General features: G+C 48.0%; 1 protein-coding gene across 3 annotated transcripts in view; it reads left to right on the forward strand.

Moving 5' to 3' along the window:
- The first annotated feature begins 202 nt into the window (after positions 1-202).
- FSD2 (fibronectin type III and SPRY domain containing 2) overlaps positions 203-25,980 on the forward strand; it is a 29,018-nt gene continuing 3,240 nt past the window's right edge. Inside the window, exons 1-12 of one of the 3 annotated variants that reach the window (XM_066240449.1) lie at positions 203-279; positions 3,266-3,466; positions 7,885-8,583; positions 8,722-8,817; positions 10,705-10,935; positions 12,744-12,766; positions 14,096-14,217; positions 15,896-16,051; positions 18,226-18,360; positions 19,066-19,216; positions 19,951-20,084; positions 23,166-23,298. In XM_066240449.1, the coding sequence (XP_066096546.1) occupies positions 7,963-8,583; positions 8,722-8,817; positions 10,705-10,935; positions 12,744-12,766; positions 14,096-14,217; positions 15,896-16,051; positions 18,226-18,360; positions 19,066-19,216; positions 19,951-20,084; positions 23,166-23,298 (1,802 nt within the window). In that variant the 5' untranslated portion in view covers positions 203-279; positions 3,266-3,466; positions 7,885-7,962. Of the gene's footprint in view, positions 280-660; positions 799-3,265; positions 3,467-4,558; positions 4,705-7,884; positions 8,584-8,721; positions 8,818-10,704; positions 10,936-12,743; positions 12,767-14,095; positions 14,218-15,895; positions 16,052-18,225; positions 18,361-19,065; positions 19,217-19,950; positions 20,085-23,165; positions 23,299-25,980 lie in introns of those variants that run through there. The other 2 variants (XM_066240448.1, XM_066240447.1) reach the window with 2 other exon arrangements.

Genomic DNA, 25,980 nt, shown 5'->3' on the forward strand with positions numbered 1-25,980 from the left:
CCAATGAAAAGGCCAGAGTTGTGCCTGGGACCCGGCCTCCGGAGTCAATCGGTGTTGCAAAACGTCTGGAGCCCGGAAATCCCCAATCGTGCCTCACCTTTATCCCTTTTTTTGACATGAAAAGGGTATTTGTCACATGAGTTACTGTGAATCCTTAAGAACCAGGCCGCCAGCTGATTCCGTCTTTTGCGTTAGGGTTCCAGTGAATTCATGGTTCCTGCTCCCAAGGAAGGTACAGACTTCCTGGAGAGTTATTATTTATTGAGCGCCAAGCACTGGGTACGAGCCACAAACTTATTGTTCAACGGTCTGCTGTGCGCATGTTTGGGGGTGGGGCAGAAAGGGCATCCAAAAAGGTACCTCTGTCTTTAAAGCATATTTAAATAAACCTATGTGCTGCCTCATCACTTTGGAAACAAGAAAACAGACCCAGAAAAGAAACTTCTGGCAAGATGCATAGACATTCCAACTAAATAAGACCACCTGACTCCTGAAGACCTGTTTCAGAAGTCGGGAAATGTAGTTTGTGTGTGAAGATAGAGTGTGGGGTGGAGCTGGCCTGTTCATGCAACATGGAACAGGAAGCCCTGGCCTCTGCTCAGTCTGTACCTGTCAGCTCCCACCCTGTGCGTGCACCGAGAGAGGTATAGGGGTGGGGAGGTCCTAGGGAGCCATGTTTGGAACCCTCCACCGAAACAAGGCTTGGGAGGGCTTCATTCAGGAACCAGTGAAGCAGCACTTGAAGGTTTTGAGCTGGGACAGCCTGGAATCAGATTTGCACTTGCTGTTATGCCCAAGGTAAACCACATCAAAAACAAAGCAGGATGAGGCTGACGCTATGGTTAGGACATGTCTTCCTCCTGAAGATGATCCCAAGACCTCTAGGTCTGAATTTACCTCTGTCTGAAGATTCTCCCCGCTCCCTTTATGCTTGTGTGGAACTAGGGACCTTGAACTCAGAATTGCTGCTCTTGCTGTCATCCAGTCCTCCTGGAGAAAGAACCTTTTAGCTGAAGTGGTTTATTTTCCCTCAGACTATTTTTTAATATATTACTTTAGCTAATTCTTTGTTTAAATATTCTTATAGTATATCCTTTTATTTTTATATATATATTATTTTTTTCTTTCTAGTAGTTTTTCTAATTTATTTGCTTTTTCAAAATGAAACTAGCAGGCTTTGTACTTATAAAATTTATATTTTGTGTGTGAGAGAGGGAGATGTTTGTATATTCTTAGAAAAAAATTTGGGAAAATATACAACTCTAATAATTGTTGTTACCAGGACACACGACTGGTTTATACTCACTTTATGATTCTTTTGTAGTATTGGCTTATTTCTAGGCCAAAGACCATAGGTTATTTTATAATAAAAAAGATTTTTAAAACTTAATAAAAGGTACATATAATTATTTTTTTTTTATTTTATTTTTTTATATATAATTACTATGAAAATGATACTGTCAAAGCTATAAAGAAGCAAAATAATTCAAAAGAAATAAACCCAGCTCACACACACCCATACATGATTATTTTGTAATGATATTTTGCATACTCTTTTTTTACTTAGAAATATATTGTGGAGGCCCTGGCCGGTTGGCTCAGAGCGTCGGCCTGGCGTGCAGAAGTCCCGGGTGCGATTCCTGGCCAGGGCACACAGGAGAGGCGCCCATCTGCTTCTCCACCCCTCCCCCTCTCCTTCCTCTCTGTCTCTCCCCCTCCTGCAGCTGAGGCTCCATTGGAGCAAAGATGGCCCGGCGCTGGGGATGGCTCCTTGGCCTCTGCCCCAGGTGCTAGAGTGGCTCTGGTTGCAACAGAGCAATGCCCCAGAGGGGCAGAGCATTGCCCCCTGGTGGGCGTGCCGGGTGGATCCCTGTCGGGCACATGCAGGAGTCTGTCTGACTACCTCCCCGTTTCCAGCTTCAGAAAAATACAAAAAAAAAAAAGAAAAGAAATATATTGTGGGCGTTTTCCACATTTAAAAAAATTGGCACCTACATTATTGTTCTTAATACTTGCCAATATTGAATTGACTATTGTGATTTTTTTAGGAATGCCCCATGATATACATAGATTTATTTTAGTTTTCTGCCAGTATAGACAATACTGTGATGAACATTCTTATACAGACACCTTTGCATGGTTTTTGTTTAATTTTCTTTTTTTTTGGCTTTTGATATTTTCCTTCTGAATTTTTATTTCATAGATGACCTACAGTAATGCCATTATTATTATTATCTTTATTCAGTGAGATGAAAGGAGGCAGAGACAGACTACCCCAAGAGCCCTGACCGGGATCCACCTGGCAAGCCCACTAGGGCACAATGCTCTGCCCATCTGGGGTGTTGCTCCCTTGCTCAGCAACTGAGCTCTTCTTAGCGCCTGAGACAGAGGCTATCCTCATTACCCAGGGCCAACTAGTTCCAATCGAGCCCTGCAGGAGGAGAAGAGAGAGAGAGAGAGGAGCGAGAGGGGGAGGGGTGGAGAAGCAGATGGGCATTTTCCCTTTGTGCCCTGATTGGGAATCAAACCCAGGACATCCACATGCTGGGCCAACACTACTACTGAGCCGACCAGCCAGGGCCATAATGGTATTTTTTATATTTTATTTTATTTTTTTTAATTTTTCTGAAGTGAGAAGCAGAGATGCAAAGAAACAGACTCCTGCATGTGCCCAACTGGGATCCCCGCCAAGAGGGTGATGCTCTGCCCATCAGGGGCATTCCTTCGTTGTAACTGGAGCCATTCTAGCTCCTAAGGCTGAGGTAATGGAGCCATCCTCAGCGCCCAGGCCAACTTTGCTCTAATGGAGCCTTGGCTGCGGGAGGGGAAGAGAGTGATAGAGAGAAAGGAAAGGGGGGAGGGTGGTGAAGCAGGTGGGCGCTTCTCCTGTGTGTCCTGGTCGGGAATTGAACCCGGGATTTCCATACACTGGGCTGACACTCTACCACTGAGCCAACCGGTCACGGCCTGTAATGGTATTTTTTAAATGAGATTTTGGCTGAGGCCCCAAAAAACAATAGATATAAAATTCTGAGGTCGAATCACTACATGCATACTTTTAAAGGAAATGGTCCAGAGCCTGATTCTTGCTCTTAGCTAATTGAAGAAAATAAAAAGGGATCAGAATCAAGAGACTGGTGGAGGTAGTCTCTGGAGAGAGCTGTTGTTGGGCGGGGGGAAGGGCTGGAAGTGCCACTCTCTACCAGTAAGCTCATTGAGGACCCTTCAAAGAGATTTTTCTGAGAGCATGCTGTTTTTCCTGCAGGTGGGTCAATGGTAGCCGGTGGCTAGAGGACTGACTGTTTCAGGGGCAGAGCTAAGGAAAGGCTGCACTGGGACGTCTGCATCCCAGAGGTTGCCCGGACCAAGGATGGGGCCTGCTTCCCAAGATCCAGATGTGGAGCAGCAGGAAGCCAGAGCCAGCAAGGAATCATGTAGATTCTGCCTGAGAAAGCCAGCTGCATGGGTGAGGAGACCTCATTTGAGGTGCAATCCATGAGGGCTTAAGGGAGGCATGCAAGGGAGCCCTGGAACAAAGGGTTTCTCAGCCTGGTTGTGGGAACTTGAGGGAAAGGGTCTGCATAATGGGAAACTCCAGAGAAGTACAGAGGCTCCTAGGGAGAAGCAGAGATTGAGGGCTCGAGCATCTGCCAGCCCCTGAGAGCCTGCAGCTGCACCAACTGTGATACCAGCTCAGACAGGAGCCGTCTTACCATCTTAGCACCTCTGCCCCGGCCTCCACACCAGCCGCGCAGGGAGGAGGTGTGGCGAGAAGAGGCCACCTCCTTCCTCTTTCCTGGGGCTAATTTCCAGCTAAGAAGGCCCAAGCTGTGGAGGGGAGAAGATTTTGATGCTAGCTAAACTCAGTGTGACTTTTTGATTAATATATTGAATTGTACATTTAATTACTAAACTGACACTAGGTCTTCAAGTATCCCTAGGACTGTGTGTGACCTAAGAGGAAGCAGAAAATCATGCGTCTGCTTGATTTTTATCTAGAGTAGGGAATAAGTCTCACTGTGAGTAGACATTAAAGGAATAGTGGGAAGAAAAATTAAATTTCTTTTTTTTTAAGAGAGACAGATCGATTTTGTTGTTTTACTCATTCATGCCGTCATTGGTTGATTCCTGTTTGAGCCCTGACCAGGGGTTGAACCGCAACCTCTGCATGTTGGGACCATGCTTCAGTGAACTGAGCTATCCTTTGGATTGCCTTTAGAGTTGTGCTTGTTCAAAACACTGGCTAAAAGACCCTCAGCTGAGACGGAAGGTGCACAACATGAGGGCCCTCAGAAGTGCTCTTTCTCTGTATGGCTTCCCTCCTCCTCCAGGCCTCTATATATGAACAGCCATCTTAGTCCCTCAGTGGAACAGGTATCAAATCTCCATAGTAAGATGTAACTCAGGGGACAGTATGTGACCTCTCCTGGTGACGCTTGAGCAGAAGTGTCAGGACATCCTGGGCAAGTCTATATTTGGGCTTTCACTCATAGCAGACCTGTTGCTATTTGCAGCCCGGGCCCAGCTCGGGTTTCCATCGCCTTTGCTGCCCTGTTGCAGAACTCTGTGTAACACAGGCAGGGGAAGCCCACAAGCACGCAGAGGTCACCAGGCAGGAAAGCCTGCCGAACCAGGGTGCAGTTTTCTAGCACTTCCCACGGCCTCACCGTTAACTGAAGAGTTCATGGACCCTTAAATTAGCAGGCAAGTTTTTAGATAATAATATTGTAATGCTAATTGTATTATTGAAATCCATTAACTCAATGCCACAGTGTTAAAACAGTATCTTTATGTGGAAAGAGATAGCATCATAAACTGCAGATATTGTAAGTGACAGTAAACAGTGTGAATGTTTTCTGTTCCTTCTTGTAGCAGGGATTCCCTTCACTGAATGTGGTATTGGTATAGGCTGTGAAAGCCTCTGATACTGGTGATTCTTTTTCATTTTATTTATTTATTTTAAAGAGGAGAGAGAAAGGGAAAGAGGGAGACAGAGGGAGAGAGAGAGGAGAGAGAGAGAGAGAGAGAGAGAAGGGGGGAGGAGCTGGAAGCATCAACTCTCATATGTGCCTTGACCAGGCAAGCCCAGGGTTTCGAACCGGCGACTTCAGCATTTCCAGGTGGACACTTTATCCACTGCGCCACCACAGGTCAGGCCGATACTGGTGATTCTTGACATTTATCTTAAGGTATTTTTAGTGCAGGGACACATTTGCTTGAACAGTTTGGAACCCTAAATGCAATTGCTGACAAAGCATAATTCCATGCTTTGGTTCAAATACTAAAAACCAGAATTGTCATCATTTTTCACTTGTTATGCATGCCCCCTCCTCCTGTAGAAAATTGTCAGACTTGGACAGTACCTGTAAAGCTGATTTGGACCATTCTGTGTAACAGTACAGCTAACATTTTCAAGCAGATTTCTTTGTGGCTGGGGAATTGCTCAGGTGTACATGGCTGAGCTTCTAAAATGATGTGCAAAACTGTGCCCTTATGGGCTCACTTTTCAGGAGAGAATTCACAGCTTTCAGTGGATTCTCAGGGGCATCCCTAATGCAAAAAAGGTTAAAAAACATTTGGGGGAACTTTCCTCTTTTTTTCCATTTTAATTTTTTTTTTAAGTTAGTGGAGGGGAGATAGAGAGACAGACCCCCACATGTGCCTTGACTGGGAACCTCCACCTGGCAACCATGTCTGGGGCCAATACTCAACTCAACCAAGCTATCCTCAGCGCCTGAGGCCAATGCCTAAGGTCCCCCCCAGGTCAAGGCACATATGAGAAAGCAATCAATGAACAACTAAGGTGCTGCAACTATGAGTTGATGCTTCTCATCTCTCTCCCTGTCTGTTCCTGTCTGTCCCTGCTTCTCTTTTTAAGTTAGTGGAGGGGAGATAGAGAGACAGACCCCCACATGTGCCTTGACTGGCAACCTCCACCTGGCAACCATGTCTGGGGCCAATACTCCACTCAGCCAAGCTATCCTCAGTGCCTGAGGCCAATGCTCAGACCAACTGAGTTATCCTCAGCACCCAGAGCTGACAATTGAACCAATTGAGCCACTGGCTGTGGGAGGGGAAGAGGGAGGGAAGGGGAAAAGGGAGGGGAAGAAAAGCAGATGATCACTTCTCACGTGTGCCCTGACCAGGATCAAACCTGGGATGTCTTCACGCCAATCCAACACTCTATCCACTGAGCCAACCAGCCAGAAAGGAACTTTTCTAATTAAAGCACAGGGACACATTTTCCCTATAAAACTTGCAATAGTCTTTTTATTTTATTCCTTTTTTAGAGAGAGAGAGGCAAACAGGAAGGAAGAGAGAAGCATCAACTCATAGTCACAGCATTTTTAGTTGGGAATAGTTTAACAATACTAGTTTATTATTTTTAAGAATTAGGTTTACCACAACTTTTTTTTTTTTTTTTTTTTTTTAAAGTAAGAGAGAGTAGGAAAGAGAACCGGGGGCAGACAGGAACAGACAGGGAGAGAGATGAGAAGCATCAACTCATAGTTGCAGCACCTTAGTTGTTCATTGATTGCTTTCTCATATGTGCCTTGACCTGGGGGGGACCTCCAGCAGAGCCAGTGACCCCTTGCTCAAGCCAGAAACCTTGGGCTTCATGCAAGTGACCTTTGAGCTCAAGCCAGCAACCATGGGGTCATCTCTATGATCCCATGCTCAAGCTGGCAAACCCATGCTCAAGCTAGTGAGCCTGTGCTCAAACCGGTGACCTCAGGGTTTCAAACCTGGGTCCTCAGCGTCCCAGGCCGATACTCTATCCACTATACCACTACCTGGCAGGCTTTACCACAACTTTTTAAAAAGGGGCCTTAGGAACTTGATTGTGATAATGGTTATGTAACTTGGGGTATTTACTAAAAATTATTGAATTGTGTACTTAAAACAGGTGACTTGTATGGAATGTAAGTTATATTTCAGTAAAGTTATTTTAAAAACATATTAGGGAATAAGATAAGCCTCTCACATAATTGCTAATTTTATGTAGGATTATGTTGTTAATAAAGTATTTGTGCAGGTTAATTACCATGGTACAACAATTGTGGTAGATGGAAATTTAGGTCATTATCTGGACATATACTGTACCTGTTTGTGACTTATGCAGTTAAATGGAAAAGAAAAGTCTGCTTCTCTAAACAAAAAAGGTCATTATTTTTATGTGAAAGAATCAGTGGTCTTCAAATTTTTTTGCTTGTGACTTAGAACATTTATGTGATCTAAAAATTCTCTAAGCCTTGGAGCATTGTCCCGATAAGCAAAGGCTGTCAGTTCGATTCCCTGCCAGGGCACAGACAGAAACAGGTTGTTTCTGTCTGTCACTCTCTCTCCTTTCCTCACTCTCTAAAATTCAATCAATAAATTTTAAAAAATAAAATAAAATAAAAATTCTCCAGTAGAAAGCAAACCTTTCTTTATATGAGGTTCATAGTGAAACCACATCTGAGCTGCTCAGATTATTTTTAAAAATTGTGAATGAGCCCTGGCCAGTAGGCTCAGCAGATAGAACATCTGCCCAGCGTGCTGACATCTTGGGTTTGATCCCTGGTCAGGGCACAGATGAGAAGCAACCATCTGTTTGTCTCCTCCTCCCTCTTCCTCTTCTCTCTCTCTTCCCCTTCCACAGCCAGTGGCTTAATTGGTCTGAGCATTGGCCCCAGGCACTGAGAATAGCTTGGTTGATTCAAGCATTGGCCCCAGACAGGGTTTACCAGGTGGATCCTGGTTGCGGCGCATGTGGAAATCTGTCTCTCTTTCTCCCCTCTTCTCGTTTTAAAAAAATTGTGTATGAGTTTAGCCCAATCTAACGACCATCTCTTGCAATGACCTTATAAGAAACAGAGTTTTTTTCCTCTTTCTCTGTTCTAGGTCCCAGAATATTCACTATTAACTGTCCAGGAAGGATCCTTCTAGTGCAAACATGCTGCCAAGGCTTCCAGAGTGACAATGGAGGAGGAAGCTGGGGAGGGGCCAGAGCTGGACAGGACTACTGCCCCCAAAGACTTCCACTTTTATCCCCTGGACCTGTATGACTCTGCAGACAGACTGCAGATCTTCCCGAAAGAAAGCAGTCGGATGAGAAGAGAAGGATTCCCAACTGAAATGACCAGTGAGCCAAGAGGGGCAGCAAAAGGTAAGCCTCCAAGAGACCTGGAAGAAGAAGTGGATGAACTTGTCCATTTATATGGACTGGAAGATGATGACGAATTAGGGGATGAGTTCATTCATGAAAATACACCCAGAATAGAGGTTTCAGAATATCCCCCTTACATGGAGCGGAGAGACTGGCAACTTCATGGAGAGGTAGCTGAGGCTGAAGACCTGGACTTTGGAGGGTGGGGCTCAGCAGGCCAGTGCCAGGACCTGCGGGAGGCCTACAGGTACACACACAGTCGTGCCAGTGAGGAGTATGAGTGCTATGTTATCCCAGAAGAGGAGGACGAGGAAGAAGCTGCCGATGTCTTCTGTGTCACTTGCAAAACTCCAATAAGAGCAGTGCAGAATGTTTTGGATGAACACAAAGAACATGAGGTGACCCCACTCAATAAAGCTCTGGAAAGTGCCAGGGTAAGTAGGTATCCTTAGTTCTTCTTTCTCTTCATACTGCATCTGCATCTCAAGTAATTAGGCAGGAAATAAATCTCAAATGCTTCTGCAAAAAGAGACAAAGGATATATCATTAATGTCTTGCGATCTCTTTGCTAGGATGAAATTCACAAAAACATGTACAAATTGGAAAAGCAGATTATTGACATGGAAAACTTTGCCAGTCACTTAGAGGAGGTCTTCATTACTGTGGAGGTAAGAGCACGCAGATGAGCCCATCAGACACATGTGCTTCTCGATCAGTGTCTAGGGCAGCAGTTCTGTCCTGTATAAGTTAGAGAATTTATTTTCTTAGAACATGTGGTATCACTATTGCCTCCCACCCCTCCCCCTGCCTTCCCACAGCACCCTGGGCATCCCCCACAGAAGTATAAGCTCTCGGTGGGGGCATTGTGTCTTCTGCATCTTTCTGTCCCCAATCCAACTACAGGGCAAGACTCTTTCATGGGTCAACCTTGACAAGGCTTTGTGAGACCCCCCTCCTGTCACTGACTAGTGTTCCTTTCCTCAGTTGTTATCTATTTCTCATAAAATTAGTAAGTTTCTGCCTGACCAGTGGTGGTGCAGTGGATAGAGCATCGACCTAAGACGCTGAGGTCCCAGGTTCAAAACCCCAAGGTCACCAGCTTAAGGACATGGCCGCTGGCTTGAGTCCAAGATTGCTGGCTTAAGCAAGTGGTCAGTGGCTCAGCTGGAAGTCCCCCCACCCCGGTCAAGGCCATATGAGAAGCAATCAGTGGACAACTAAAGTGCCGCAACTATAAGTTGATGCTTCTCACTTCTCTCCCTTCCTGTCTGTCTGCCTGTCCCCTGCCCTCTCTCTCTCTCTTACAAAAAAAGAAAAAAGGTTAGTAAGTTTCTGTGTCTGTCCCCACATACATCACAGATCCCTGGGTGTGCCCAGTAGGTATGCAGTAGACCACTGTAATGCTGTGCAGACGGATAGACCGCGACTGAAGACCTGGGGAGTTCCTTTCTTTCCTCCTTTCATGTGGATGTTCTACTTCTGTTAATGTCACCTTAAACTGAACCAGCAGGAGCATCTTATGGGAATTAACTAAACTCCCGGTCCCTTTCCTTGAAGCTAGACCTTCTTCGCCCCTAATCTTAAAAGGAAGGAGAGCTACTGTGCTAATCCCCTAGGGAAGATACAGAGAAGGGACAAGCCCTTCCCCTTAAAAGCACAAGATGGTGGTAGGAAGGGTAAGAGATTAATAGGAGGGACAAAACTCCCTATACTCTGAACAGCCAGCTCGCTGTCAGATCAAAATATCTTCACCTCAGAGGGGACTCTGAGCTCCTTCCTTGATATTCATCACTGGGGAGGCACTAGCGCTTTTCCCTCTCTTCTGCCATTCAGAGCAAGTCTCCACATAGTAGGTGCTCAGTACTCTCTTATTTGGAAACGTCACTGTTATCTGATGAGGATGACATCAGTCAGGACCTGCAGAGCTCTCCTGGGGACCAGCAGTTGATATGCTCCAGTCAATATTTCTCAGCCATTGTGCTCCAGGATCAGCACTGCCATAACCCTCCCTCTGCCTTCCTGCCTTTTCTCATCTGTTGGCACCAGCTGGCCACAACCCTTATTCTCTTTGTTCTTCATCTTTCTCTTAGTTGACAGGAAGATCTGTGTGGTCCTAGTATATGTGTAACCCAAGCACCAGGGAGTAGAGGTGAGGATCATGAGATGTTGAGAGCTCAGGTGGGAATCTCCCAGGGCAAACATCTCCATGTTAAGGTCCAAGTTTCCAGTGGCAGACTGACTTATCACTGATGATCACTTTGGCTGTTTGTCGTGGTGATGAGAGGTGCCAAACGGAGGTGATCTGAGAGTGAAAAGAAGGATGGCAAAGCGGTGCCAGGGAGAGAGCAGTGCTTTTTGTTAGGGTTATCCCTGGGTTCTAGCTGGAGACTCTGGGTCCCAGCTCCCTGCGTACACCCCAGCATCCTGGAAAAAGATGCTAAGACGATGGGAGGAACTGAAACATTTCTGGATAAGTACATTTCCATGCCCCAAATGACCCTGTAGTTGACACACCACATGCACTGAAATGATGGCCAAGGTCCACTTTCTTGCAGGAGAATTTTGGAAGACAAGAACAAAACTTTGAGTCCCATTACAATGAGATCTTGGAAACACTCGCTCAAAAATATGAAGAAAAAATACAAGCCTTAGGGGAGAAAAAGAAAGAGAAGCTGGAAGCCTTGTATGGACAACTCGTCAGCTGTGGCGAGAACCTGGATGCCTGTAAAGAATTAATGGAAACAGTAGAAGAGATCTGTCATGAAGAAAAGGTTGACTTCCTAAAGGTCAGTCAGGAAGTGAAATAATGAATGGAAGTGACAGTTAGATTAGACAGGCTGGAGTAGGTTAGATTGTCCCCTCTCTGCCTGGAGGTGTTGGAATTGATTTGTATAGTTGCACCCATTTGATTCCACGGATGTTCATGACAGTGGGGTTACCGCCCACGAGTGGCCAGGCAGGCTCACACATAGCTGGCCCTTTCCCTCCACCATCGCTCAGGTAACACCAGAGTCTGTTTCTCTCTCCTGGTTGCCAGAAATGTATTTCCCATTTCCTCTTCCTGGAGCTGAGCGAAAAGGGCTCTGAGTTTTCTTGCCATCTAGGATGGCCTCTTGGAACTCTGGGAGAAGGCTGTCTGGGTTAAAAAGTCACATCCAGTTTCCTGGTTACAAATCTTAGTTTGTAAACTGAGACATGCAAAAAAATCCATTTCTGGCCCTGGCCAGTTGGCTCAGTGGCAGAGCGCCAGCCCAGCATGTGGAAGTCCCAGGTTCAATTCCTGTCCAGGGCACACAGGAGAAGCACCCATCTGCTTCTCCACCCTTCCCCCTCTCCTTTCTCTTCCCCTCCTGCAGCCAAGGTTCCATTGGAGCAAAGTTGGCCTGGGCGCTGAGGATGGCTCCATGGCCTCCACATCAGACGCTAGAATGGCTCTGGTTGCAACAGAGCAATGCCCCAGATGGGCAGAGTATTGCCCCCTAGTGGGCTTGCTGGGTGGATACCAGTCTGGTGCATGCAGGAGTCTGTCTCTCTGCCTCCCCACTTCTCACTTCAGAAAAAATACCAAAAAAAAAAAAAATCAATTTCTAGGCCCTGGCCGGTTTGCTCAGTGGATAGAACCTCGGGCTGACTTGTGGACGTCCCGGGTTTGATCCCTGGTCAGGACACACATGAGAAGTGACCATCTGCTTCTCTTTCCCTCCCTCTCCCCCTTCTCTCTCTCTCCTCCTCTTGCAGCCAGTAGCTCAGTTGGTTCAAGCATCTGCCCCAGGTGCTGAGGATGGTTTGGTTGGTTCAAGCATCGGTCCTAGACAGGGTTGCCAGATGGATCCCGGTTGGGGTGCATGCAGGAGTTTGTCTTACTATCTTCTGTCCTCTCACTTAAAAAAAAAATCTATTTCTGAACTTCCTTGAAATCTAATTAATCTGAGTCAAGTCTCCTTTTTTTACAAGGCCCCACTGGAATATGGGGCAGTTGTGGTGTACAGAATGTGAGGGAGGGTCCTTCAGCCTCTGGAGCTCCTTCCTGATTGTCACATGTGGCCTCCACACTGACCAGGCTCATCATGGTCCCTCAAAGCCCACAGTGCCTTCTTCCAGCCATGCTTGGGGCAAGGGACCAGTGACTGAAGCTGGTAGCAAGTTGGCAGACCCTTCTAGAGGCCTCTGTGTTAGAACTAGTGGCCCCTCGTCCCACCATCCTGCTGTGTCTGGAGACATAATCCACAAGGTAGAGAGAGTGATAAACATAATGGTGAGAAATTGGAGACACTCAAACTGTCCAGTGATAGAATAACAGTTGGGTGATCGATGGAGTTCAGTTCCCATTCAATGACCTGTTGTGCAGTCTTTAAAACTGATGGTCCAAACACCATCTGTAAGGTGGAAACTGCTTTTGTAGTGCTAATGAGAGAAAGTCTATGGAAGAAACTGCACAGGCTACATTAGAGTGGTTTGGTTAGAGTGTGCGATATGGTTGACTTGTTTCTTTTTACTAATTTCCAAGTGTTTGAATATGTTTATATTGTTAATATAGTTCCAAAAATTATTTCCAAAATCAATTTAATGCTGTCTCCTTTTCTCCTCCTTTCAGGATGCTGTGGCAATGGCTGACAGGTAACACTTCTGTTCTCACGTGTATTTTCTTCTGTTTCTTCACCTCTAGAAGTCCAAGGAGGCTCAGTTCCACTTGGCTGTATACTCTGAGTTTCAGCTTTTGTGTGCCCCTAAGATTAGCACCGGCTTCAGAACAACGGTGGGAGGTCACAAGGACCCTCTGGACTGAATCTCAGAATCCCAGGGCTGGAAGGGGGCATGTGGTGAGGCCCAGCCAGGGAACCAGTCCAATCTCCTGCACAAGCCCCTCACTTCACAAAGAAGGGCTGAGATCCGGAGAGAGTCCCCAGTGTTCCCACTGGTGCCAGGACCCAGGCTCTGCACTGCAGAAGCACACACGTCATAGACAGGAAGTCAAGTCCTGCTACCCCCATGACTTTTGATGTCCAACAAGTCTAGGACCCACATTTCTTTTTTTGCTTGTTTTTGTTTGTTTGCTTGTTATAGCATGAGAGGGGGGAGGAAAGAAAGGGACAGACAGACAGGAAGGGAGAGAGATGAGAAGCATCAACTCATAGTTACAGCACCTTAGTTGTTCATTGATTGCTTTCTTATATGTGCCTTGACTGGGGGGACTCCAGCTGAGCCAGTGACCTCTTGCTTAAGCCAGCAATCTTGGGCTCAAACCAGCAACCTTGGGGTCATGTCTGTGATCCCATGCTCAAGCCAGCAACCCTGTACTCAAACTGCTAAGCTCATGCTCAAGCCAGATGTGCCCGCACTCAAGCCAGCAACCTTGGGGTTTCGAACCTGGGTTCTTAGTGAACCAGACTGACGCTCTATCCACTGCACCACTGCCTGGTTAGGCCTTCTTTGTCTACAAACAGAGATTGTTTTGTGGGAGTTAACTAAGAGTATCTATAAAGCAACATGAACACTGAAGCTTAATAATGGAAGAGTTAAGAACATAGGTGCTGGCAAAAGACAGACCTGGTTTCAAATTCTGCCCCTGCCACTTACAAAGCCTTGTGACTGCCAGGAGCAGACCCAGAGCCTGGGTCCACAGTCAGTAAGCTGAGGGCATTTTGCCCTGTGGGGAAGAATCCTCAGGGAGTCTGTACATCTTGGTCTGGGGTAGGGAGGCAGGGAAGAGGTCTTCCAGAAGATATAGATCTAGAGCCTGTTGGTGCATGCCTCCCCACCCCAGCTCTTGACATGACCCCACCCTCCCTCTTCCCTCTAATGCACAGACCAGCCCCAGCCATCCCTATTGGTGACTTCCTGGGTTAGAGCAAAGCCCTCTTCATGTGTTACTAGTGACCCACCACAGTAAAGAGACCCTAAAGAGGATGCCTCTCCATTCTTATTAGTGTCTCTTTATACCATCAGACTCCGAAAATTCCTGGAAACAAAAACAGACGTGGAAATCTCTGCACAGCCTGCCCTGGAAGACCAGACCTTGGACTTCTCTGATGTGGAGCAGCTGCTGGGCTCCATCAACACCATCCCAGGTGCCCACCTCCCCCGGGGCCGATGTCATAGCACAGTCCGGTTTTCCTGAGCTTTGAGGTAGAAACAGATGGCTAGAGAAATCATAAAGATTTAGAAATGTATTTTCCCTTGTCATTTCATATTTTTGTCTTTATGGCTTGTAAGGATGAGAACAGAGGTTGACTTCCCTGGGTAAGTCCCACCCTCACTCTCCAGCATGCCAACACCTGGCTCAGGGAAGCCTTGAAATAGTTTCTGTTTGTAGCTTGCCCTGCTGCATAAACACCTGCTCTCTCGTGTAATTTACACCAAACAAGAAGCCCGAATTTTATTTCCTTAATCAGCATAGTGCTTAAGAGATGAGCTTTGGAATCCTATGGAGTTGACAAGAATCCCACATTTGCTACTTCCTAGCTGTGTGACCCTGGCCATCTTACCTAACCTCCCTGAGCCTTGGTTAACTTGTTTATAAAATGGATGTGATTATGACTCATGGGGACAGAGTGAGAATTAAATAAGGTACTTTATGTGCATGTCACAAAGTGCCAGGGAGTTCTCAAAAATATAACTGTGATTACATGTGTGTGTGTGTGATATTACTTATTTCTGAGAATAATGCTGAATTCAGCTTTTATGATGGTTCACCTTCCCTGCCTTACCAACACCCAGCAACATTGTGAACAATGTTGTATATATCCTTCTAGGCCTTTCTTTTATGTAGAATTTTTTTTTTTTAAGCAAGGGAGATACAGGCAGACAAACAGGAAGGGATATAGATAGGAAGCATCAATTCGTAGTTGTGGCACTGTAGTTGTTCATTGATTGCTTCTCTTACGTGCCTTGACAGTCTGGCAACCCTGTGCTCAAGCTGGTGACGCCATGCTTAAGCCAGTGACCTCAGGGTTTCGAACCTGGGATCTTAGTGTCCCAGATCAATGTTCTATCTACTGTGCTACCACCAGTCAGGCTATAGAGGTTTTTTAAAAGATAAACAATGGAATCATTCTTCTTTGTAGTCTGCTTCTTTTTTTAAGGAAAATGTTTTATTATTTTTTTAATTGAATTTATTAGGGTGATACTGGTTAACAAAATTATACAGGCTTTAGGTGCACAATTCTACAACACATCTTCTGTACATTGTATTGTGTGTTCACCCCCCATGTAATCTAATTTTCTTAGCAAAGCGATTATGATGCATATTTTTTCACAGTGATCAGTTTTTCTACAACATGGTTTTTAAAAGTCCATGTTTATTTAATTCTCAGTTGTTGGATGTCCCTAGGTTTTTTCATCACCATAAACTGTACCAGAATGAATCTTGGGGGCCATTCTTAGACTCCCTGGAGGCAGCAGTACTGGGGTCCTGGCTGTCCTGCTCCTTCAGATGGTATGGAAGGGTCAGAGGACCCATTCCTAGGGCAGGATACGCAAACCACATGTCAGCCTGGGTGTCTGTCACCAGCCCCTCCTCCCGAAGTTTGTGTGGATTTGTCAGAAGGAATGGACATATTGGCCATGGCCTGCAGGTTTCTGGTCGGGAGGTTTGTCCTCCCATCCTTATCCACTCTGGGCTGCCTCATCTGTTTCCTTGGCCCATGGGTGTACTAGGGGATCGGTGGTCCTATACAAGGGCCGCCCCCTCCCATACCTCTACTTAAGACCCCTCATTGGTGTTTGTATTCCTCCCTTCTTTTCTAGCTCCTTCTGCCCCAGTGATAAACCCACAGGCCCCCAACTCAGCCACGGGTTCCTCGGTCCGCGTGTGCTGGAGCTTATACTCTGATGACACTGTGGAGAGCTACCAGCTTTCCTGTCGGCCGGTGCAGGACGGCACACCTGGGAAGAAGCAAGCAGGTGAGTCTCTGCTGGGAACACAGCCACGCCCCAGAGTGGCGGAAGCCCCTCTGAGACTGGGCCTGCCTTCCTGGCAGTTGGGAAAGTGGGGATGTGATGAATCTACCCACCCCACTCCTCAGAGCTGTTGTCATCTGGGGAACTACCCAGAGGATGTGATGTTGGCAGTTGAGCAAGGGAGAAAGGGCTGGAAAGGCAGGTTGAGACCTTACTAGGGGGGACCATGAGACCAGGCTGAAGTGTCTAGAGTGTATTTGCACTGTCAGGTCAGTGTTGTCCTTGGGACGAGTCTGGCTGCGCTACATGCAGGATGGGGGGTGATGCTCCTCCGTGAGGAGGCCCAGCTGAGCTGGTGCATTCTGGCAGGTCCTGGCATGGGAGGGCAGGCTGGCCCTCAGAGCAGCCCTGCATTGGGAGAAATTGCACAGTTTGCAGACTCCCAAGAGGGGGAGGGCAGCTGCTGATCTGATTCACATTCTGGACTGAGCCAGCCCCTGGGCGTGATCTCCACCGTGGGGACTCTTGACCCAGCCTCTTCCCAAGGAAGTGGGACTGACTGGTGTGAGGTGAGGGTTAGAGAAGCTGCCTCCCCTGTAGCCCCTCCCCCTGTAATAGACAAGCCTTTTTCCTGCTGAGAGCGTAGGTCCCGCAACAGAGGAGCCCTAGCTGAGCATGTGAAGGAATTGGATCAGGGTCAACCTGGCAGGAACTGTCCTGTGTGCACGGAGTCAGAGTAAGAATGCTGGAAAGGGACTCAGAGATTTCCATTTTATGGGTGAGGAAACTGAGACACAGAGAGAAATGAACTGTCATGGAGACATGAGTTATGGCAGTACCAGGGTGAGAATCAAGTCTCCAGGCTCCCTGCCCAGAGTTCTGGTCATTGTACCAGATCATGCAGGTGGAAGGTTTTGAGTGCTGAGGGGAGGATGTTTTTTCTGCTCAGGGACCAGGAAAGGAGTGGAATCCTTGAGAAAAGTCTGAGTGAGTCTGAGCAATGATGAGGTAAATGTGGTCAGAATAAGGACTAAAAAGGTTATGCAGGGGAAAAGTGAGATTTAAAAAGGTAGATTGGGGGCCCTGGCCATTTGGCTCAGTGGTAGAACATTGGCCTGGCATGTGGAAATCCCAGGTTTGATTCCTGGTCAGGTCACAGAGGAGAAGCGGCCATCTGCTTCTCCACCCCTCCTCTTCCCCTTCTCTCTCTTTCTTTTCTCCTCCCGCAGGCATGGCTCAAATGGTTTGAGCAAGTTTGCCCTGGGTGCTGAGGTGGCTCCATGGTCTTGCCTCAGGCACTGAAATACCTTGGTTGCTGAGCAATGGAGCAGCGGTCCCAGATGGGCAGAGCATTGCCCTATAGGGGGCTTGCTGGTGGATCCTGGTGGGGACACATGCGGGAGTCTGTCTCTCAGCTTCCCCACCTCTCACTTAATTTAAATAAAATAAATACATAGAAAAGGGAGGTTGGGGACCAAGTCAGATCTGATTAACCACAGTTGATGCCATGAATGAACCCCCTGTTAGCACCCTCTGCAGACACACAGGAGAAGCCATTGTGTTGGGGCTGTGTCATGACAATCTAAGATCTTTTAAGTGGACCACTTTGTTGTAAAGGAACTGATATGATGGGTTAATAAGTTCTCCACTACCTTGCAGGAGTCTGGGGAGGTCTAGGTGTGGCAGTTAGCTTTTGCTGCATAGCAACACCTCTCACACACTGATATACCACTTTGGCTTACAATGACAAACATTGATTACTTCTCACAATTCTGTATATTAACTGGACAGCTCTTCTGGTCTGGGCCAGCTTGGATAGAGCTGGATGGTCTAGGACATCCTCGCTTCTGTATCTCGGGGCCCAGCTATGATGGCTGGGTTGACTTAGGTGGCTGGGGCCTCTGTCCATGTGGCCTCATCCTCCAGGAGGTGGGTCCGGGTTTGTTCACATGGAACATGCTATGAACCAGCACTTCCCAACCCTCTGCCTGCATCATGTTTGTTATTGTCCCATTGGCCAAAGCAAGTCACACAGCAAAGTGTATGTGTACAGGGATGGGAGGAATTGGTAGCCTCTCTTGTAATTTACTTGTAATCTACAATGGAGATTCAGCACGATGAATGAGGAACTACTTGGCCTATTTTAGGCTTGAATTCTTTTTTCTTTTTTTTTCCAGAGTTTACAGTGACCGTCAAAGAAACATACTGCTCAGTGAGAAACCTTGTGCCAAATACCCAGTATGAATTTTGGGTCACAGCTCAGAACAGGACTGGTGTCAGCCCCGCCAGTGAGTGTGCCGTGTACATGACAGGTAATGAAGCCACTCATTCTGCAGCAGACAGGAGTCACGGCTTCTTGATGCGGCCGGAATCTTGATTTCATATGGATAGACAGGAATAGCTGTATTTTTTTTTCTTTTATTTAACACATCAAATCTACATGCCTGATATGGCAGGGACATTTTCTCATAGTTGATCTCAAAATGTCAAAAAGAATTGCTTCTCAGTCGCAGGGCAACTGTCCTCTAGTCCAGGGACACCTGAAAGGGATTCCCAGGTGTCTTTGTCCAATCAGCCGGCCACTGTAACAGCAAACTGCAGACCAGGCAGCTTCCAGACAGCAGACACTTCTCTCTCACAGTCGGGAGGGCGGGACGTCCAAGGTGCCCGCAGACGAGTGTCCAGTGAGCGCCCTTCCTGGTCCACGGGCAGCAGTCTTTTTGCTGTGTCCTGCATGGAGGCAGGGGGTACAGGAGCTCTGGGTTCTCTGCTATAAATCACCTCCCCCCTCATGACCCGGTCACCCCCCGCAAAGTCTCCAGGTGCCATCACATTGGGGATGAGGTTTCAACATATGAATTTGGGGGACAACGCATCAAATCTGTGGCACCTGGTTTGCTTTTTATTGCCCTGAATGTGTTTTGTGAAAAGAGTGATTGTGATATTGTCCACGCTCTGGATGAAATGGCTGAATATGAACAGATGGTTTTCCACCTCTCACTTTCCCCTGTGTGTAGCACCTTCTCCCCCCGTTATAAAGAGCAAAGAGGTCAGGAGCTGCGAGGAGGCAGTGCTGATTTGCTGGGAGTCTGGGAACCTGAACCCTGTGGACTCGTACACGGTGGAGCTGACCCAGGCAGAAACGCCGGGGGCCTCAGGCCTGACTGAGTGAGTCATGAGGGGCATTCGCTGGGCGTGAGAGGCCTCACCCCTGGCATGGGCGGCTCAGGAAATGCATGGTATCTGCAAAGGGGGTCCGAATTTGTGACCCACAGAAACCTAAATTTTAGGTTGCTTAGTTTTTGTGAGAAGTAGCAGGAATGCTATTACTGGTGGTGAATGATGAGTGAACAGTAAGTGAATAAACGGTTAAACCTCAAGTTTGCTTTTTTAGCCCAAAAGTTTACCCCTCAGTTATTCAACAAGTATTGAGGGCTCAGATGGTACCAGGGCCTGTGCCTGGGCTTGGATGAATGAGACAAATTTCCTGTCCTAAAGGAGCTGACAGCCAAGTGGGGAAAACAGACAAGATACAAGAAAACAAGCAAATGCATAAGATGTACTCTGAAGGAAAAGGAAATGGTGTAAAACAGGAATAGCGGGGGGGGGGGGGGGGGGGGGGCTGCTCTGGATAGAGCGGGTATTTAAACTGAGACCTGAACAGGTAAGGGGGACTGAAGTCTGAGAACAGTGGGTGCAGGGGTGCTCCTGGCTGACATGCAGGAGGAACTGAAAACCCACCCGGCTGGAGTGGGGAGGAGAGAGGGAGAACGGCATGAGGCAGTGTACAGAAAATAGTGTCCGTGCTAGAAGGCAGTGTGGGAAACACGGACGCCCCCTGGTTGGAAAGGGAGGCCTGGTGCTTGGGCCCGCAGTGACTGCGGCTCTGCTTCCTTGCCCAGGTCTGTGGTGGGCATCCCCACCTGCGAGTCCCTGGTGCAGCTGCAGCCCCGGCAGACCTACTCGATCTACGTGCGTGCCCTCAACGTGGGGGGCCCCAGCGCAAGAAGTGAGCCCGCCACAGTCCACACCACAGGTCTGTGCCCCAGGCCACACACCCTCTGAGACCCACAGTGGCCACTGTGTGGCAGAGCCAGTGCTGCTAAGACTTCGTTGGAAAGTACATGTTCATAGACAAACACGTGGAAAGCCAGGCTGGGAAGTCGCCCAGAGGCGATCCAAGCCCCGTACCCTCATTTTACAGATAGGGAGATTGAAGGCCTGAGGCACACAGCAGCTTTTGCCTAAGAAATCATTAGAACTCCTAGTTTTTCTCCACACCCGTCAGGTGGACTAGGGGCTTGTCACACTGGACCTGGGTGACCAGACACCTCCTATCTCACAGCCTGAACACCAGCCCTGGGGCCTGGTCTGTGAAATTCCACGAAGATCCATTTGCTATGGCACATATGCCTGTTCCTGCCATCGGCCCAAGTGTCTCCCACCCACAGGCCCAACTCAAACCTGGCCACCTGCCTGCTCCCAGGCCCTCTCTGGCCCTGGTGGATGCCCACATCCCCAAGTCCAGCTTCTCCCCACTTCTCACTTGCCATCATCATGTCATGGAATTGTCACATCTCATGTCCAAGTCTTGAGTCAGCAGGGACATTACTGGAAACATTTTGTCCATCTCCTGCTCTGCACAGTGCTGCTGTGGCTCTGTGCTCTAATATTTGCCAATACGCACTGAAGCCAGGTGGCTCTTCCCAGCCATCCCAGGGCAAGTCCGGCTTGGGCTGGCTGGTAGGGTCATGTGCAGGTAGGAAGCAGAAGTAGAGAGCTGGGCCCAGGGCTCAGAGCACAGTGTTTGCTCGACAGGATCCATCACTGACAGACCCTGTGTCATTATGACTTTATTTTCAGTGTCAGGAAGGGAGGTCTGTGATTAGTCTCCACTTATATTTCTTCCATACAGATAGGAAATCAAATTAAGTGGCCACCTAAGATGAGAGGTGTTAGTGCTGGGATCAGGGCTCAGTATTTTCATTTGTGCTGGGGTCCACCTTTGCTCGGCTGGCACTTGTGCTTGTGCCGAGTTGGTGTTTTGTAATGTCAAATTCTGGGTGTTTCAGTAAAAGAGAACAGCGTGAACGATACAGCCAGCTCTTGATCACACAGTTGTCTTTGAATTTGTTTGTTCACATAATTTTCTAAGACTACCTTTGTGAAAAACTCAAAAAGAACATGAATCAGCAAAAAACATATATTCAAAAATGGTCCCTGTTTTAGACTAGGCAGCAGGCAGTAAGGACACATGTGTGAGTTGCAAGTTGGGAATCTGCCTGCTTCTCTACAGTCAGCTCAGATGGCAAATGACATTTCCGGCAGCATCGAATTGTAAAAATAACTGCGAACATCTTTGTAGTGATGCTTGAACTAGAATTTGAGAGAATGGGAAGTGGTAGAATGAGAACTTAAGAATCTGGCTAGGCCATGAACAGTTGGCTCAGTGGTAGAACATTGGCCCAGCGTATGGGAGTCTTGGGTTTGATTCCTGGCCAGGGCACACAGGATAATTGACCATCTGCTTCTCCACCCCCCCTTCCTCTCCCACAGACAAGGCTCCATTTGAGCAAGTTGGCCCTGGGTACTGAGGATGGTTCCATAGCCTTGCCTCAGGCACTTAAATAGCTTGGTTGCTGAGCAACAGAGCAGTGGCCCCAAATGGGTTGAGCATCACCCTGTAGGGAGCTTGCTGGGTGGATCCTGGTTGGGGTGCATGCAGAAATCTGTCTTTCTGCCTCCTGCCTCTATGTAAAAGAAATAAAAGTCTGGCTAAGAGATAGTAGTGGAGAATGAGTGTGACTTGCCCTGGAAGGGATGGGAGTAGCCACCTGGCTTCAGTGCACCCTGCAAAGTTCAGAACCCAGAGCCACAGCAGAGCTGGGACAGCAGGTGGTATATATACTGCTCACAAAAATTAGGGGATATTTCAAAATGAATATGAACTGATAAAAAAAGAAGCATTTGTTTTTTCTATTAAACAAGAACATCAGAAAAGTAAATGACAAGTCAAAGAAAGTTGTTCAATTATGCAGATGAGATGCAAAACCAACTTTTATTTCATTGGTGAAAATGCACTATACAAAAGGCTGAAAGTACTGAAATATCTGCACGTTCCCTGATCCCCTAATTTTTGTAATGTTCCTAAATAGTGTATTTTTTTTACTAAGTAATTTTTTTTATTAACTCTATTCTGTACCACTTTTTAACCATAACTTGGTGATGACTGTACATAATCTCTCCTTCCTTCAACCCAACTGTTCTAATTGAAAGTTGGATGTTGAATTTTGTTAACCTTTGTCAAATTGACCATTAACAGTTCCCCCACTTTCTGTTTCCCTGTGGGTTAGAAAGCCTGCCCACATGCTATATTTGCAGCCTCCCAGTGAAATGCACAGCCTTTCAAATCAGAGGGGCTTGGGGTTCAAATGTGAGTTCTAGCATTTGCCAGCTGCTTTTTTTTTTTTTTGTATTTTTCTGAAGCTGGAAACAGGGAGAGACAGTCAGACAGACTCCTACATGCGCCCAACCAGGATCCACCCGGCACGCCCACCAGGGGGGGCCACGCTCTGCCCACCAGGGGGCGATGCTCTGCCCCTCCGGGGCGTCACTCTGCCGCGACCAGAGCCACTCTAGCGCCTGGGGCAGAGGCCAAGGAGCCATCCCCAGCGCCCAGGCCATCTTTGCTCCAATGGAGAGACAGAGAGGAAGGAGAGGGGGAGGGGTGGAGAAGCAGATGGGCGCTTCTCCTGTGTGCCCTGGCTGGGAATCGAACCCGGGATTTCTGCAGGCCAGGCTGACGCTCTACCACTGAGCCAACCGGCCAGGGAATGCCGGCTGATTTCTTAACCACCCTTCCCTCTGTTTTCACATCTGTGAATGGAAATAATAACTCCTGTTTCCAGGGGTACTTGTGAGGACTGAATGGGATAAGACCAGTACCCACACACTGCCATCCCCCGTAGCATGAGGGTTATCTCGCGTGGTCCAGGCTGACAGTAATATTCAGGAACCTAAGTCGGCGACGTGCGGTGCTCCCTGGGCCCACGTGGCGGCGACGCTGAGAAAGGAGTGACTGGCTGCTGATCACCTCCCTGGGTTTGCTCTCCTACAGGCAGCTACTTCCGCCTGAATGAGCACACCAGCCACCCCTGGCTGACCATTTCTGAAGATGGGCTGACAGCTGTGCGAAGTGAGAGGAGAACCCCAGCAAGGGAGCCACTCCCCAGCAACACTCGCTTTACCAGGTAGGTACTTGACCCATCTCTCTTAGAGCATTCTGTGAATCTCCCTAATGTACACTGTTATTCAGGTAAAGTTGAATGACAGAGGCAGCGTTGAAGGGGGGAAACATTCCAGAAATAAATGAGGGGATAGGGGCCTGGTGGTGAGGAGAGGCTGGTGTGGGCAGAAGAGGCCTGTTGTGCCCTCTGAGGTCCAGCCATGGGACCGGAGGAGTCAGACCACCAAGCTATGGCGTGAGGGTCATGTTGTCATGCCATGGGAGAAAGAAATGGGACCCCTGATGCTTAGCCCAGTGCTCTTCCTCCCACACTCTGAAACCTTATTTAAATACTCCAATGAAGAGCTAGCCGTGCAGTGAGCCCACGCAGAGTTGCTGGGGGACATGGTGACTGTGCTAACGTGTGATGTGAGGGAGTGGCGTCCACCTGAATGGCTCTGTCTAGACCTGGAGCTATTTCTAGAGCTTGTACTCAGCTAATGTTGAAATGATTGATTTGTTTATACCTTACTTCTTTCCAAAGACTTAAAGAAGACTTAAAGTAAGGGGCAAATACTACTACCGAATAGAAAAATCAAAGCATAGAAGAAAATGAAGGCCTGACCAGGCAGTGGTGCAATGGATAGAGCATCGGACTGGGATGCTGAGGTCCCAGGTTCAAAACCCCGAGGTCGCCGGCTTGAGTGCAGACTCATCCACTTGTGCATGGACTCACCAGCTTGAGCATGGGGTTGCTGGCTTGAGCGTGGGATCATAGACATGACCCCATGGTCACCGGCTTCAGCCCAAAGGTCACTGGCTTGAAGCCCAAGGTCGCTGGCTTGAGCAAGGGGTCTCTGCTCGACTGTAGCCCATACCCCCACCCCATCCTCGGTCAAGGCACATATGAGAAAGCAATCAATGAACAACTAAGGTTCCGCAACAAAGAATTGATGTTTCTCATCTCTCTCCCTTCCTGTCTGTCACTGTCTGTCCCTCTCTCTTTTCTCTCACTAAAAAAAAAAAAGAAAGAAAGAAAAGAAAAGAAAGAAAATGAACAACATGGTTTAATTTAAGGGCTAATTTCATTTTTTCTTTTTATTAAGTGGGAGGCAGGAAGACAGAAAGACAGACTCCTGTGTGTGCCCTGACTGGGATCCACCCGGCCAGCCCACTAAGAGGCGATGCTCTGCCCATCTGGGGCCACTGCTTTACTGCTTAGCAACCAAGCTATTTTAGTGCCTGAGGCGAGGCCATGGAGCCATCCTCAGCACCCTGGGCCAACTTGCTCGATCATTCAAGCCATGCTGCAGGAGGGAGGGAGGGAGAGAGAGAGAGAGAGAGAGAGAGAGAGAGAGGAAAGGGGGAGAGATAGGGGTAGAGAAGCAGATGGGCACTTCTGTGTGCCCTGACTGGGAATTGAACCTGGAACATCTAGATGCCAGGCCAACACTCTACCACTGAGCCAACCAGCCAGGGCCCTAATTTCATTTTCATGATTAAACATTAAATGTGGCTTAGTTTCCCAGTAGTCATGACAAAAATAGGTCTTGGCGGGTGATTTTGGGAGCCAGGAGAATCTTCTAAAGAAGAAAAGTAGCTCCCCTATGGGGGCTGGAATGTCCATGGATGGAAACTGCATCCAGCCTGGGTCCTAGACTGTCCCGACAGCGTTCTTCCTCTGACACTGACTCCCTGCAGGCCTTTTTACTGCACATGTGTTAAGCATCGGCTATATGTAAGTGTTAGTGTGGAATAGAACTGCACATGGCACAGTGGAAATCAACCTCAGCTTTTTCCGCCTCTGTTTAACCTAGGGTTGGGGGGCATGGAGAGGAGTAGGAGCAACGAAGGTCTTGCCTGTGTTAAAAAACAAGAGTTCAACTGAATAAATGTTAAAGATCTTACTGGCTTTATTCAACAATCCCTGAACTGGGCAGCATCCCATCCAGCAGATAGAAAGGAGTCCTGAGGAGCTATGCAAAATGAGACTGTGGTCCCCTTGACTCTTAGGTTCTGTGAGGTTTCAGTCCCTTTTTTTTTTTTTTTTTTTTACCGGAAAAGAGAGAGAGTCAGAGAGAGGGATAGATAGGGACAGACAGACAGGAATGGAGAGAGATGAGAAGCATTAATCATCAGTTTTTCATTGCGACACCTTAATTGTTCATTGATTGCTTTCTCATATGTGCCCTGACCGCGGGCCTTCAGCAGACTGAGTAACCCCCTGCTAGAGCCAGCAACGCCTTGCTAGAGCCAGCAACCTTGGGTCCAAGCTGGTGAGCTTTTTGCTCAAGCCACATGAGCTTGCACTCAAGCTGGCGACCTCAGGGTCTCGAACCTGGGTCCTTCCACATCCCAGTCCGTCGCTCTATCCACTGCGCCACCGCCTGGTCAGGCATCAGTCCCTTTTTTTTTTTTTTTTTTTCTGAAGCTGGAAACGGGGAGAGACAGACTCCCGCATGCGCCCGACCGGGATCTACCCGGCACGCCCACCAGGGGCGACGCTCTGCCCCTCCGGGGCTTCGCTCTGCCGCGACCAGAGCCACTCTAGCACCTGGGGCAGAGGCCAAGGAGCCATCCCCAGCGCCCGGGCCATCTTTGCTCCAATGGAGCCTTGGCTGCGGGAGGGGAAGAGAGAGACAGAGAGGAAGGGGGGGTGGAGAAGCAAATGGGCGCTTCTCCTATGTGCCCTGGCCGGGAATCGAAC

Source organism: Saccopteryx bilineata, chromosome 7 (genome assembly GCF_036850765.1).
Source record: "Saccopteryx bilineata isolate mSacBil1 chromosome 7, mSacBil1_pri_phased_curated, whole genome shotgun sequence".
Classification (NCBI taxonomy): Eukaryota; Metazoa; Chordata; class Mammalia; order Chiroptera; family Emballonuridae; genus Saccopteryx; species Saccopteryx bilineata.